Below are 16223 nucleotides of genomic sequence, written 5' to 3' on the forward strand. Positions count from 1 at the left end.
AATGTAACCCAAAAAGTTCTGATACTTAAGTGAATTCAAAACCAAGCAAAGGAGGGGCTCTTGGGTGGTTCAATCTGTTAAGCGTCAAACTTCAGCTCAGTGGCAAAGAAGAAGTCAAACTTTCACTTTTCGCAGATGACATGATACTCTACATCGAAAACCCGACAGACTCCACCAGAAGCCTACTAGAACTGATTCANCTAGCTCTCTCTCTCAAATAAACATATAAATAAATAAACAGATAAAACAAAATCAAGCACAGGAAATCCCCAACTGCCAGAAATTTAAAGGGAACTTAATGCCAAGACCATGAACAGGGTCTGATACCAGATGGCTGATGGGGACTATCAGAATGGATATGGGCTTTAGGAGGAAGGGGGCTGGCATTTCAACAACCACAAGAGAACAAGAGCCTATGCCTTAGGTTCATAGCAGATGGGTAACTGGAGCAGAACTCTCTAACCAAAACTGGGATCCACATACTTCATTGATAGCCTCAGGGAAGCACCAATGTATCTTGGCCCACGGGAGCCACAGGTGTTAAAGAGTCTTCCATAAGAATTGGCACCTAAACTGTACTACACTGAGGTGTGACAGCCAAAGTCACTGTTTCCAATAGCATGGGAGGCTCAGGTAAAGTAATTAATATAAAATCAGGTTGGCAAGTGATGAGGTTTGCAGGGCTTTGGGAAAGGTGGGTGCAAACCACAACCATGCCTCATGGCCACCTTTTGGCTTTCTATAGCCCATGAGCTAAGGACACTTTTACATTTGTAAACAGTTGGAAAGAAGAAAAATATTTCATGACATATTAAAATTGCACAATACCATTTCAGAGTATATAAACAAGTTTTATGGGAACACAGCCACACTTGCTCCTTTCTGTATTGTCTGTGGCAGCTTTTCTGCTACAAGGGCAGAATCGAGTAGCTGGCCCACAAAGCCTATGATGCCTCCTATCTGTCCCTAATGAGCAGAGTCTGCCATCCTCTTGTCTGGAGGATGGGTCCCTCACCACAAGTACCTAGCAATCATTCCTGCCAGTAATTGGAAGCAGAACCCTGAAAGAAGAACACTTTGGGGCTTTCATCTTAAGGGCAATGGGAGCTACTTTAGTTGGCATGATCATTTTTTCAGGGCCCAAACAACCTAGAGTGACTTCAGGCCAGTGTTGGTTCAGGTCGAGTCCAACCAGGCCCAGTTAGAGACCCGGATGCTTCTGCTTGGTCCTCATTGGCCTCATTTGGTGTGGCCCAAGAAGGTGGCGCTCTCTTCTACGCCCTCCCTGCTTCTCCACTTGGTACAGCCCCATGTCGCCCCAGGAAAGCAGCAGCTCCCACTTGTTCCTCTAGCAGCACCTCAGATTCCCTGCCCAGTGTCTCCAGCTCCATTCCCCACAGCTCTGCTGTGCCTTTGGAACCTCCTGGCTTCTGTTGCACCTCACACTCAACATGACCAAAGTCTACCCCTTCTCTCTCATTGGTCCTCTATTCCACCACCACTTTACACGACCCCCTCCCCACCCACCTATCAGGCTACAGACTCACTGGTTTCCTTCCCGTTCTTTGAATACATCGAATGCTCTCTTGTTTCAGGAGCTTTGCATGTACTGTTCCCTCTGCCTGAAATACTTTTCATTTCACTAAGGGTTTCTCCATGTCTGTTAGAGGTCAAAGTGGAGATGCTTAGTGAGGAGATGTGGGAAGATGCTTAGAACTTCACAGTGGTTACCCAAGGGATACACGGAGAGCCAGGACCCAGGTTCCCAAGCTCAGCAACATGTGTGGACTGAAGAGCAAAGGCAGCAAAAAAGGTAAGGAGGAGGAAAGCAAAGCAAGCAGAAAGCCAGGAGAGTCTGAAAGCAGGGAAAGGAACATATTTCCAGAACGAAGGAGCCATTGGCTGAATCAAACACTACAGAGAAGTAAGGTAAGATGAAGAAAGAGAAGACGCCTCTGGACCAGATAGAGGATGGCGGTCCTTGTGAAGATGGATGGGAGAGACTGGGGAGAAAGGAGGGATGAGGAAATGGAGCCAGCCAGTATAAATGATTTCTGTAGTTAAAAAAAAAAAAAAAAGACAAATAATAAAATAGGAAAAACGGGGAAAATGCCAAAAACATAAAGAGCCTATACAAATCAAAATGAGAAATACTAAAATCTTAAAAAAAAATTGGCAAAGACCATGAACCTGTAAGTCTCAAAAGAGGAAAGGCAAAGGGCTAATATTCAGAAAAATACATAGATATATGAAAACAATTAAATTATATCTTTTCCCAAATTAGTCAAGATGGGTTTTTTCATTTTTATTTATTTATTTTTGTGAGAGAGAGCAAGCACACACAGAGAAGGGGCAGAGAGAAAGAGAATGAGAGAATCCCAAGCAGGCTTTACACTGTCAGTGCAGAGCCCAACTTGGGGCTCGATCCCATGAACTGTGAGATCATGACCTGAGTTGAAATTAAGAGTCAAACACTTAACCACCTGAGCCACCCAGGTGCTCCTTAGTCAAGATGTTCTTAAGGTAATAGTAAAGGCAAGCAAAGGTTTAGTGCTATGGGATCCAAATACTCCTTGTGGGTGACACGGTGCTCTGGTTCTACAATGCAATCTAGCAATAGGTGTAAAGAATTCTAAAAGTGGCCTTTTTCTGTGCCCAGTATTTCTGCTTTGCATAATCTAGGCTAAGAAAAAAATTGGAAATGAGAATACGTATAAGTGAAAGATTGAAAAGACCCTAATTACCCAACAATAAGAGACTATATACTATTGTGAATAGGTATGTAGATAGATGATAGCTAGATAGATTGAGAGATAGATAAGATAGAGAGAGAGAGAAAAAGAGATGGTGGATGGATGGATAGATAGATAGATATGATAGGTAGATAGATGATAGAGATAGATAAATGATAGATGATAGGAAAGTAAGATAGATAGATAGATAGATATGATAGGTAGATAGATAGATGATAGATAGATAGATAGATAGATAGATAGATAGATAGATAGATAGATAGATAGAGAAGGCCAATGAATGGATCTAAGAGCAAACAAGCAAGTGACTAATATACTGTCCTTATTTTCTTATGGATGAACGTAGAACATATTCCTGGTCATAACTCCAAAATCTAGCAACAACCAAATGTTCATCAACAATAAAATGAATAAATATATGTGGTATATTTGCATAGTTGAATCTTATTCAGCAACAAAAATGGACACACTACAGCTGCAACATGATCAATCTCAAGCATAATGTTAAGTGAAAGAAACAAGTCATAGAACATATTTACAATATTATCCCATTTATATGAAGTCCCAAAGTAGGTAAGACTAAACTATATAAAATTCATATAGCAGTGACAGAAATCAGATCAATAGTTGCCTGGAACAGGAGTAGGGGTGGTCTATAAAGGGACACAAGGGAACTTCCTGGGGTAATTGAAAAAGTCCTATATCTTGATTGTGGTGTTGGTCACAGGGAAGGAGATGGTCAAAATTCACTGAACTGTACATATAAAGTGGATGTATTGCATTTTCTTATATGTAAAATGTACTACAATAAGGTTAATTTTTAAAATCAAGGGAATGAATGTCACAAATATCAGAGTAATGGATATATCTAGTGGGAGAAGGAGAGGGTATGAACAGAAAGCAGATTTCTGGGGTACTGGCAACGTTCTATTTCTTGACCTCATTTGTAGCTATATAAATATTGATTTACAATTATTCTGTAAATGGTATATATATTTTTTTAAGTAGTCTTTTCTATGTATACCTTACAATTAAGTGTGTGTGTGTGTGTGTGTGTGTGTGTGTGTACAATTAAATATATATGCAGTGGAGCAATGTCTATGGAATTTCAAGAGAGAAAAATCAATGTCCAAGAAAGTTCTACCTTGTAGATAAAAAGAGAAAGACATTTTAAAAATGCAAGGACTCCAAATGAACACTATCCATTTATGCTGTGTTAAAAAAAAAAAAGTTTTAAGACTCAAAGTACTCCACCCAACTTAGAAAGCAACCCAAAGAATTGAAATTTGAAAAAGATGAGGGTGTAAAGGAAATAACAGTAGAAAACCAGTTAAACTTTAGAATCTATGTAATATAGTTATCACATTTATTGAAAATACCAAAGTCTAATATTTGGAAGAAGACAAACATAAATTTTTTAATTAATAAACATAAGCTTCTGGGTCTCAAAGCCCAAAGAATCACAGATCTTTCTCACTTCCTGTGAAGAAAGGGAAGAGAATGGTGGTCAGATCAGTGGGTTCTGCTCAACCATCAAAAGGTGTGGACCTTTTTTCTGGCAGGATTCTACTTGTAAGTGGAAAATCAAATATTCCAGTCGGCTGAGTAGGAATTGACAATGTGAGAATAAGATCTGAACTTCTGGGAAAAGTCTGGGCTGGGTAACACCGAGGAGGAGCTAGGCAGGGGTCCCAATTATAACAATAACTGTTTCTCTTCCCAGAGCACATGCTACCGGCTTCCCCCAAATTATTTCTGAAGTTCACAACAAAGCTGTAAGGTAGGCGCCATTATTCTCGCTTTATAGATAAGAAGACAGAGGCACAGAGAGGTCCTGATACCAGACTTTATCAAATCAAGTTCACAAGCCGCAATCTGGTTTGTTATCCTTTGGGATTTGGGGGGAAAGCCAGTAGAGGAAGCCAGCAAACCAACCAAGAGCTTAGTGGCTAAGAAGTAGGGAAATCACTTTCCCAAAAGGAAGGACAGCCTCTTCCCCACCTCCATCACCCCAATGTCTTACCAATGCTTTGTAGCTCGGGGCCTCAGGCTGCACAATCCACAGCATGGCTTCTATGACAGGGGAACCACCATCTGGTGTCTACCCACTGCCCAGAACCATTCTGCCAGAGGGTAGCAAGAGGCCCTTAAGGCTGGGGCCTGCCCAGCCCCACCAGCAACTGTGAGAAGCACCTGAAACACATACATTTGGGGGAAGTTGCCATAGGGGAGGAGGCTTAGTTTCTAGAAAAGACTCCACTTATTACTGTCTGCTTCACCATGCTAGGGAGGAGGTAGAAACCTGAGGCAGTCCAAAGATGAGCGCAGATGACATCATTAGGGAAATGCTAGCCATCAAGAAATCCAAATCCAAACCACGGTGAGACACCACTTTACACCCACTAGCATCAAAAGGTCAGGGAGTGAGTCTTGACAAAGATGTCGAGAAGCCAGAACACCCACATACCTGTTCATGGGAATGGAAAATGGTGCAACTACTTTGGAAAATAGTCTACAAATTCCTCAAAGGATTCAAAGGAAATGAGAGGACCGGGGCAAGGGAGATGGAGCCACAGAAGAGAGCTGCATCCTAGAGACAGGTGTCTGGACCTCTCCTCCACTTCTGGCAATCATATGGTAATAACTTATTACCATAGAAATAGTGGCTCCAGAGTGGAGAGGCGTGGTGGGTCCTCAAACCAGTCTTGAATCCAGACACAAGGGTGTGGACAATGCAGACGTTGCTGGTAGTTTTGAAAGAAAACGAGGAATCTTTGAAGTCTGATTCAGTGGCTTCCTTGCTGTCAAACTTTGACCATCTCATCTTAGCTACGGTCAGGTCCAGACCCTGGTGCCATACACAAGACCTGGCTTCTGTCTGGCCTCCAGCCTCTCTGTCCTCCACAGCTCACGGTCTGTCCCCCAGCCACTTCTTCACATGATTTCCAGTCCCCACACAGCAAATGTTCTCTCATGTCAGCAAACCAGTGCACACAGTGTTCTCTCCATACCCATCCAGGCTCCCAGCCACCGGCCCCGGCACCTGTACCCTCTTGGCTTCCTTCAAGATGTAGATGAAGCCTTCCCTCCCAACCCCAGCGCTGGCAGACTTGACATCTGCCTCTGAGCCACCCTACACCTGTGTAACATCATTCTTTCCTAATCTTGCCCCAATACGCTTTCCCAGGTTTTCTGTCTTCAGTTTTGCTTTGTTTTGCTTTGTCTTTGGAGATTCCTTCGGGAACCTCTGTGTTGAGGTCATTAGTCTAGGAAAGTCCCCTGAAACTTGTCATTTCTTTATTTGGTGTTTTCAAATCTATCCCCTGTTCACACTCCTCAAAGACAGCCATTCTTGTGCCTTCAGTGGACACTCTTGCCTCCACGTGATCATAAGGGTCATATGCTTGCTTTGTATGCATATGTTTAAAACCACATGGTTTTGTGCCATCTATCTCATTCTGGTTTTCCTTTTTACACTCAGCACCAGGTTCTTAAGCCTCATTCATGTCCCTATGTGTTCACAGAGTTTGCTCTCTCCAGTTCCACGTTGTATTCCATAGCAGACACCCAAGGCTTTTCTACAGTGCCCCATTTTGGACACCTAGGCAGTCCCCAACTCCCTGCCCCATGAACAGTGCCTAATGGACATCCTCTAGCACACAAGCTATGGGCCTGCATAAAATTTTCCTGGGACATATACCCCACAGCAGGATTTCCAGGTTCCAGGTTCTGAGATAAACATATACTTAACCTGACAGGTTGCTGTGCAGAATGGCTGCACTGGGCTAGTGAGTCTCATCCTTGAAGCCAGGGTCTACAACCAGAACCTGTTTCACTAAGCAAAGCAAAGTTTTCACAAACTGGGTGATGAGACTTCCCCCTTTGATTCTGGCCAGCAGTTTGGCATTGATTTGTTCAGTCTGGTTTTATAAAATGCAGTAATTCCTCAAATGTTACTGAAATCCCTCTGTCTAGACTCCCTAGTGCAGCCCAAGACCAATTCAGGATCCTTTGTTTGGCTCCTCAAAGACAACAACTGGGGCTGGCCGCCGAGACCTTCTGGTGCATGATCAACAATCACTTGCCTGCACATGCCACAGTGGAACCTGGATGCTTGGTGGCTGCACGCCCAAGCCATTGCTAATTCTACCTACAATGGCTCATTGGTCCGACCACTCACATTACTGCTGCCCCAGGCACCCTCCCCAGGCCCATAACAGGTTGTGCCACTCCATCGGGCCTCTTGGGAATTAGGGTCTGCCCGCCCTTCTGAGGCCCTACACACCCAAACACCACGCCTCTGGCTTGTCCTTACTCTGCTCCTTGTAGGAAGCTTGTCTGTTGTCCCCCTTAACCACTGGTCTTCCACTGCTTAGGAGAGTACACCTCTCCCTGCCTGGCACCTCTGTAGCCTGCAGGTTCCTCATAAGCATGGTGGTATCCACCTCTTAAGGACTGTTTTTAGGAATAAATGAGATCCCTGATGTCAAATGCTAAGCACAGATCCTGGTGTAATGTTAGCAACTGATCCCACAAGTGCACATACACACCTGTGGGCTGACAAAATGATCCCTTCATCCCATGGCTTGTAGTGACAGCCATAGTCTCCTTACCCTCCCACCCATCTGCTTAGGTGGTGGTGGTTTCATGGGACCTGTGTGTTCCCTGCTCTCCTGAACTTCCTTCACCCTTTTCCCCACTTCCTCCTCCCAGGGAAGATTTGGTAAGTGACAAGTCCTAACCCAAGTCACCTGGAGGCAGAGAGGGGGCTGAGTTACAAACAGACCCATGATCCTGTCTCCCTGGCCCCAGAACACCCAGATTCTTGTCATCTGACATCTGGCCTAAGAGTTCCAGCCCTCAATACTGTCCATTTCCTGTCCGTATTTTGTTACCTACTTCCTTCCTCTGCTGCTTCTTCATTTTAAGCTGTGAAATTAGGAAAGGGGAAGAACCTACTGAAATAGAGAGTGATCCAAAATCACGCCCACAACGGGAACTTGATGGCACCTTGTTCCCTCACCTGCTGAGGCCCCACCCAGACACTGCAGACTGAACCCAGCCCTGGGAGGCCAGTAACCACTAGATCTCAGGCTGTCCTCTGCTTTCAGCCCTATAGCTTTCCACAGCTCCAGTCCTGCCCTGTGGGAAGTGCCTGTCCACTGTGGTCACACACAGGTCCTCTTGGGGGGAGGGGAGGTTTCTGGTCCAGCTGTTTCCATCCCTGCATAGTTCAAAGCTTCTTCAACCTGGATGCTCATTATAGTGTCACACAGAGGAAGGGTGAATGTATACCAGTCTTAAAGTTCTAGATGTTGGAAGTCTGAAATTAGTTTCATTGGATCAAAGTCACAGTGTCAGCACGGCTTCATTCCTCCTGGAAGCTCCAGGGCAGAATCCACTTCCTTGCTTTCTTCCATGCAGCTCATGGCTCCATATCACTCCTTGGCTTCCATTATCACATCTCTTTCCATGACACTGACCCTCTAGCTTCTGTTTCATAGGAACCCTTACAATAACATTGGACCCACTGGATAGTCCAGGACAATCTCTCCATCTCAGGATCTTTAACTTAATCACATCTGTAAAATATTTTTCTTCCGTGAAAGGTAAAATGTTCACAGGTTCTGGGGGTTACAATGTGGACATCTTTGGGGATGCTACTCTTCTGCCAAATAATGGAGCTTAAGGAGGGATGAATAGAGCCCATCCCCTTCCTTTCATAGCAACAAGCTCCTCTTTTACCTCCTAAACACCATTTCACTCTGCACCAGAGGTCCCATGATCTCCCACTAGTTTGGTGATTCACTGGAGGGACTCATACAACTTAACAAGTTATGGCCATGGTGAAAGTTTATTACAGTGAAAGATACAGGAGTTGCGGGAATGGTATCTATGGGCAAACGCTAGAGGTAGGGGTGCAGGACTCCACGTCACCCCTCTCTGCAAGGGCCGTGAGAATATGCACTTCTCTCTGGCTGCAAACTAGAGACATGTGTGAGATGCCTCCACCCAGGGAAGCCCACTTCAGTTTGGTGGCAAAATTTCTTAAAGAGTATTGATGAAGTACCTACAATCCAGGCACCCTGGGCATATCATGAATCTTCATGCTGACATGCAACAATGCTGACCACCTGCTCTATACTGACCCACTGTGTCAGATGCACAGAATAATCTCACTCATTAGTGACTATGTGAGAATTCCAGGAGTTAAGTCATCAAACTGGCCAAGTCACTGCCATGGCTCTGGGTCTTCCTGGAGATAAGTAAGAACTGAATGAAAGAAACACACTGCATGAAGCCTTTTTTACACACTCCTGAAATGGAGCATGTATATTGAACTATCTCTGCCTCCTGCCCCGATGAGGTAATCCTAGATTCACCGGTGACTTCCCATCACTGCAACCAACATTTCCGTGCACTTTCTGTGTGTCAACACTGTGCTAGATTCTGAGAAGGCAGAAAGATAAGCCTTCATTCCTGGTCCTACTCTTAGGCAACTCATAGGATCATAGTTATCTACTGCTGCACAACAAATTACTCCAAAACTTAGCTTAAAACAATAACATATACAATTTCACAGGAATTGTGCTTGACTTTGTTTACAGGTTTTTCAGAAGGCTGCAGTCAGTGTTGAATGGGACTGCACTCTCCTCTGAAGGCTCAACTGAGGATGGATCAGTTAGTTGCTAAGCTCATTCATGTAGACACCAGCAGGATTTAGTTGCTCACAGACCATGGAACTCAAGGCTTTTCTGGTTACTGGCCAGAAACCCCCTCAGTTCTTTGCCATATGTTCTTCTCCAACATGCTCACAACATGGCATCTGGATCCCCTCACAACAAATAAGGGGAAGCCCATGAGACAGAAACTAGGGACTTTTTTTTTTGAGAGAGAGAGAGAGAAAGCATGTGAGAGTGAGTAGGGGAGGGGCAGAGGGAGAGGGAGAGAGAGAATCCCAAGCAGGCTCCACACCCAGGGCTGAGCCTGATGCAGGGTTCAGTCTCACAACAGCGAGATCGTGATCTGAGCAGAAATCAAGAGTCAGATGCTTAACTGACTGAGCCACCCAGGCACCCCAAGAGTCTTTTTGTAACCTAATGGCAGAGTGGCATCCTGTTACTTTGCCATATCCTATTCATTAGAAGGGAGTAGGTTCATCCTACACTCATTTCCCCTTAGCTCTGACTAGGCCTCTCGGTATACTTACTTAGGGTGCTAGGAGTTAAGAGGCTATTGTCTTGCTAATTAACTCATGAAAAAGTGTGAGAATATATTTCTTCAACTAGAAGTGAAGCACTAATAGCCTGTTGTCACAACTGTCTAGCGGGATGGTGTTGGGTGGCTACCACATGCCTCTTCCTGCAAGAAAGAAGCCAAACCATCTGCAATCAGATCCTCAAATGTTCCACCTGAGAGCTCACCTGTTCCGTATTTTTTAGCAACACCTTGGATGAAGGCATAGAAGGCATGCAAGATTCTTCTGGAGATCATACAAATCCAGGGGAGAGGAGTATCAAAAAGAAGAGCAGATAAGATGTGATTTCTGTGCCCCAGGACATAAGGGCTGAACCTTAAGGAAGGAGAAAGGAACTCCTCCCCAGGCAGAGGCCACTAAGGATGGAGGAGGACAGAGGGACAAAGAGAGAGAAGGAGAGGAAGGAGTTCAGTCTGGATCCAGGTCAGGCCCCCTCATGCCTGGACATTCACTGCCCTTGAAGCAGCTCTGTTTGCAGCTTGTCACAAGAAAACCCTCTTCCTAGCACCTACTGCACATAGGGATGGTGCTTTCAGCTGCCCTTTAAAGCAAGACCCCCATTCTTCATCTTCTTCTCCCATTTGCTGAACGCATGTTTGGCACAGACAGATGTGGGTGGGGCCTCTGGGGGCTAACCACCTCCTTGCATTTTGCCCAGAGTCAGGCAGAAGTCGCAGGAGGACTGGCTTGCTCCTGCCAGGTCCCTTAACTGCTTACCCTCCTCCCTGTGCCCTGGACCCAAACTAGCAATTGCCATGGCAGCTCCATGTGGAAGCTCCCCCTACACAGCCAGTGTCCTCCATGTATTATCTCAATTATATACAAATCCAAGAAACAGATGATGAGAGCCATCGAATAACCTCTCCTAGGTCATGTGGTAAGTGGCAGCACTGAGGTTTGAACACACATCCATCTCAGTCCAGAACCCATGTCCTCACACCGTTTCCTGTGTCTTCTGTCAGGCCAGCCCAGGAAAGAATCTGGCAAAGATGATTCAATGTCCAGGTGCAAAAGTCTCTGGTGGTGCTGATTCATTTCTGGCTTCACATCCCAGGCAGGAGTCCAGGCTAAGTTTGGAGCAGAGAAGCCAGGAACTGTATCACCAGACAGGGAGCCACTGGGGTGTGAGCTGCTGTTACACTGGTCCAGGCAGACCATCTCCCTCAGAGGCGATGCTGAAGCCAAGTCAACCAAAAGGCAGCATAGCTGAAGCTCAGGAGGAGGATGACCTTCAGCCAGACCAGGAATAGGAAGCTGGCAAAGAGCAGGAAGGGCCTGGTGGAGGAAATAATTCAGAAGAAAGTGGCTGCAGCACATTTGTGAAAGAGGCCACTCTGTATCCCACTTTTGGACCCTGAACCCAGCACACAAGTCATGGACCATCATCAGCACCACCACCACCCAATGCTGGTTCTGATAAGTTCTTCCCCAGGACAGAGAGACAGAAGAGAGAGCAGAAGGGAGGACAGCTTACTATGTGGGGAGCACTGGCTCCATGCTTCACCTTGTTCTCTTCATGTATTCTTCACAGTGACTCTGTAAGGCTGTTCTGTTATCATGCCTGTGGCAAGTTGTATTTTCCAAAAATGGCCACAGCAATATTTCCCACATGTTCTTCCAGAAGCCTGACTCTTCTCTATCAAGAGGTATAATCTATTCCTCATCCCTTTGAAGGTGGATGAACTAGTGATTGCTTTGACTACAGAACATGGTAGAACCAACATGTGACTTCTGAGAATAGATCAGGAGAAGGAGAGAGAACCCACCTGGCTCTCTAGGAATACTTGCTCATGAACCCAGCCACCATATTGTGAGGAAGCCCAGACCACATGCAGAGGCCACATGTGGGATTCCAGCTCAGGTTCCAGACATCCTGGGGCAGAGACAAATCTCCCTGTTGTATCTTGTCCAAATGCTTGACTCAAAATCCAGGAACATCATAAATGATTAGATTTTTTGACCAATGTTTGACATAAAACAGCCACAAATAACTAGAACAGCCATAGTTACTAGAATCACCCTCATTTTTTTTCATGTTTATTTAGTTATTTTAAGAGCGAAAGAGAGAGTAGGGAAAGGGCAGAGAGAAGGAGAGAGAGAATCCCAAGCCGGTTCCACACTGTCAGTGCAGAGCCTAACATGGGGCTTGATCTCATGAACCATGAGATCATGACCTGAGCCGAAATCAAAAGTCAGACACTTAACTGACTAAGCCATCCACGTGACCTGAATCATCCTCATTTTATAGATGGGGCAACTGAGACATAGAGGTTAGGTGACTTGCCCAGTGTCATCACCCTACTAATAAAGTACATCTGCAATGGGAACCCAAACACTGGCTACTAACACCCTCACATTTAAAGATGGGGAAGGAGACAGAAGAGAGAACAAAAGCAGATGCCAAGTATGGGGGTCCTGGCTCTCTTTGGGGCCTGCAACAGGTACTAATATGTCACACCAAAGCCAGGGATGCCCCAGGCTGGCATCCCCACCAGGAAACTATACAGTCAGGATAGTGGGAACCTTCTTCATGGATATGGCTTTTCTTACCAAGAGGAAAGGCCAGGGCTGGCCATGTGACTGGTTAGAGCTGGGTCTCCCATGCTGGCCAATGTCTCAGTAGTCGTCATTGATACTGTCGCTGAGCCTACAGAGCAGGTCACAAGTCACTCTGTGCCCCAACCTCCCAATGGCTCCAAGTCTGCAGTTGTCACAAAACTGCACATCTCTCCTTTCTCAAGGGACCCTGTGATTACACAGAGAGGAGAAATGTCCCTGGAGAAGGTGTCAGGACCTGGCAGGAGGACCCTATATTACTTTTCTAGGGAGGCCCCCAGCCCTATCTCACACCAAGACATCCCAGGCATAGGTAGGGGATGCTGGAAGAAGGGGTCTTTCAGAGTCCTTGGCCAGCCCTCCAGGAAACCCCACAAGAGGCCTTCAGGTGAGGCTCCAACACATTCTCACCACTGTGGGGATCTGAAAGTCCCAGAGGGCAGGACCCAGACCATCCTGCTTTCCCTCACCCTGCACACAGATCAGGCACATGGCATAAAATAAAAAGCATGGAAAAAATGCTGGTATGGATTTGCACATGCTCCCTTCTGAGTGGGGGCCTGAGCGAGGGAGCTGTAACTACATAGTTGCGTTCACGGCTAAGAAGCAGCAGGAGACCAGGGCTGGGGTCCCAGGGGAGCCATAGGGCAGGGGGCCATGACACAGCTCATGTGCCCCTCCTTGGAGGGGGCATTCCTGAGGTCTCTGTACCCAGGGTAACCCCTCCCCACTCAATCACTCTCCTATCTCACTAGCCCTCACACACACTTACACTGCACCTGTCACCATCCATACAGAGTGAGTGGCTGCCGGTCCATTTAGGATGGACTTCCCCTGCCCCACTCCTATTCCCAAGCTCCCCTGTTCTCTGTCCCTTTTCTTCCTCACCTCCACTCCAAGGTCCACATCTGCAACTCCCTGCAAGTCCACTGGGCTGTGAAGACTGAATCTATCTACTTTCCCCACCTGCCTCTGACATCGTCAGACTCGGTCCATGATAGACAGGCAATAATGTTTCAATGACTGAGGGAGAGAACCAAGGGGACCACCTAGAACCCAGATACAAGGCAACTTTTCCCTGCCAGAACCTGGAGATGTGAGTGCTGCAGCTTTGATTTGGTCTGGATGATAGTACCAATGGCTACCATCTTGTAAGCTCTAACTAACTACCAGCCACTGTGATCAGTGCTTTACCCCTGCCAACTCATTTAATGCTCTCAACCACTCTAGACACTATTGTTATCCCATTTTACTAATGAGGAAACTGAGGTACAAACCAGTTAAGTAACTTGCCCAAGTCACACAGCCAGCAAGTGGCAGAGCTGAGACTTGAACACAGTTTTCTGACTCCAGGGCTCAAGCTGCAACATGACCTATGTCACCAGTCACGCTTACATGTAGGCTCGGATGTATGCTCTTACAGACACATGTGCCTACACACAGATGCATTCCTTGTCTCCCTGGGCAGCCAGTCACGGGCCTTGGCTGGAGCCTCCCTTCACTCAGCAAGAGAGACTGGGCACCCATGACCTTAGCCCATGCAGGCAAAAGGTGTGGGAAGAGATTACCTGGAAAAATAGTTATGGCCACTGGGGCTTCAGGGACACTTGTGGCCCTGTCCACCCCACACCAGTAAGTGTCTGCATCTCCTTCCACCAGATCCTCCGTGATCACATGGAAAAGGTGCTCTCTGGGGTTGTCTCGAAGGGTCACTCGGCCACGCCTCACCTCTTGCCCCGAGGTCTCTGTCGTTTCAATGACTCGGACACAGTCTGTCCATTTGGGCCCTCGGCACCAGAACTTCCTGTGACCCTCCTCTCCCACATTGTACCGGCACTCCATCACCAATGTTCCTCCCATCGTGCCTTTTAAGATCCTGGGAATGCTCAGAGTGAAATAGCCTGAAAAACACAAACCCACACACCTCATTCAGTGCACTCTGGAGTTCCTGTCCCCTACTCACCAACCTGCAGTGACCTTCAGTGAACAGAGACACCATTCCCCATCCCCGATGGGATCCCTCCCCACCCCACATCTTTCCATGCTCACCCCTCTACAGGAAACACACCTAGCTGCACAAACACATGCCCACATGGGCAGCGTGTTCCCCTCAGATCTATGAGCAAGATGAATTTTCTCCTGCCTTTCTAGCAAACCAGAAAAAATCTTCCCTCTATGGCAAATGCACTTCCCTCCATAACATGCATACTCATCTCTCAAATCCTCCCTCCACACTCACTTCTCCCCTCCCTCAGCCCCCACAAAACCATTTTGACTTTTCTGGGTCTCTGGAGGTGATGTTGGTGTGAATCATCTCTCTTGGGTGATTTTTCACTCTGTTACAGGTCCAATCTGGCTCTCTTCCATTAAGAGGGAGAGTAAGAAAATTGAGCAAGCACCCAGCACTGTCCTCATTATAACAGCAAATATTGATTCAGGGTTTAAGAGTAAGTGGACACTGTTCTAGACTCTTTACATGTGTTAGTGGGTTTAATCCTCAAAGCCTCTCTTGACAGGACTCATCCCTGACTATCCATGTCATGTCCAGGCTTCAATAATCCTCATGTTAACACAGCATTACAAGGAGTGGGATCTGGAATTGGAACATAGAAGACAGAAGGGAGACAGAGGGAGTTTCTCTCAAGTTACAGGGCTAAAGCGTACTACTCTGCTTCTGAGTGAGGACCCCGAGGTGGGTAATCTGGTGTTCCCCCAGGTTGTGGGTGGTTGGGGGGAAGAAGCGTATAGGATGCTTCCTCTCCAGCCCAGGAGTTAGGTGGGAGCAGAGACATGGAAGAAAGAGACTAAGAGCTGGGAGAGGCTGAAGCCATGTGCTGACTAGCCTTACGTCAACCCCTTTCTCTCCCTGACAAGGGCAACACATGATTCTGCACATAGAAGAACCACTGGCAAATAGGAGTTATGCCCCAAGTCAGGAAAAGTCAGGTGGGCGATTATCCAGAGGATAGTATTTCCCTTATCCATTCACAAGGGAGGGTAGGTGGGAGGATCAAGTAAGTAGAACAATACTTTGAATCTTCTAGGAAGATTTTCCCAGCCTTCCACACCTCCTATATGGATCTCTCCCTGTAGATTCTCTTTCTCCCCATCAGCTCAACAGAGCAGACATGGCCCTGTTCCACAGCGCACTTACCCGGGAGGCAGAGGAACAAGAAGGCACTGGGAAGACACATCTTTGGGCTTCAGCGGATCGCTCCTCTGCCGTATCTACAGGAGGAATGGCACATTGGGCCCCACAGGCCTCCAGAAACCCAATGTCAAGTTCTTGCTTCTCTTTGTTTGTTCCTCCTTCCACTCCTACTCTTACGATCACATCACTTTTTGATTTCTCAAAATGAAAAATAAAGGAAGATCCCTGGAAAAGTGTGTGTGTGTGTGTGTGTGAGTGCGCACACAGATGAGGAGAAAAGTTAAAAAATATTATGCACTTGGGGTATTTGATAACTAACCTAGAAATACAAAAATGTGGTTGCTGGAAAGGAACTTCATCTACCTCTCCAGTGCTCTTAAAAGTTTTTGCATGGGGGCGCCTGGGAGGCTTAGTCGGTTAAGCGTCTGACTTTCGCTTAGGTCATGATCTCGTGGTTCGTGGGTTCGAGCCCCGCGTCGGGCTCTGTGCTGACTGCCAGCTCAGA

The 16223-nt window shown here is 46.5% G+C and overlaps 1 protein-coding gene across 1 annotated transcript; it reads right to left on the reverse strand.

Moving 5' to 3' along the window:
* Positions 1-11174: 11174 nt before the first annotated feature.
* Positions 11175-15761, reverse strand: LOC144225529 (CMRF35-like molecule 6). The gene is made up of 4 exons (XM_077756759.1): positions 15722-15761; positions 14136-14468; positions 12562-12658; positions 11175-11286 (listed from the first exon to the last, which is right to left on the reverse strand). The coding sequence occupies exons 1-4, from the start codon at positions 15759-15761 to the stop codon at positions 11175-11177; spliced, it is 582 nt and encodes a 193-aa protein (XP_077612885.1).
* Between the last annotated feature and the right edge of the window lie 462 nt (positions 15762-16223).

The sequence above is a fragment of the Crocuta crocuta genome, unplaced genomic scaffold (genome assembly GCF_008692635.1).
Source record: "Crocuta crocuta isolate KB4526 unplaced genomic scaffold, BGI_CrCroc_1.0 scaffold50, whole genome shotgun sequence".
Taxonomy (NCBI): domain Eukaryota; kingdom Metazoa; phylum Chordata; class Mammalia; order Carnivora; family Hyaenidae; genus Crocuta; species Crocuta crocuta.

Coding starts and splice junctions, on each gene's coding strand:
- LOC144225529 (XM_077756759.1), bottom strand. CDS start 15,761: ATGTGTCTTCCCAGTGCCTTCTTGTTCCTCTGCCTCCCGG. Junction 12,659..14,135: donor GGCCATAACTATTTTTCCAG/GTAATCTCTTCC, acceptor CCTGCTCTGTAG/GCTCAGCGACAGTATCAATG. Junction 11,287..12,561: donor AGCCCTGGCCTTTCCTCTTG/GTAAGAAAAGCC, acceptor TTCCTCCACCAG/GCCCTTCCTGCTCTTTGCCA.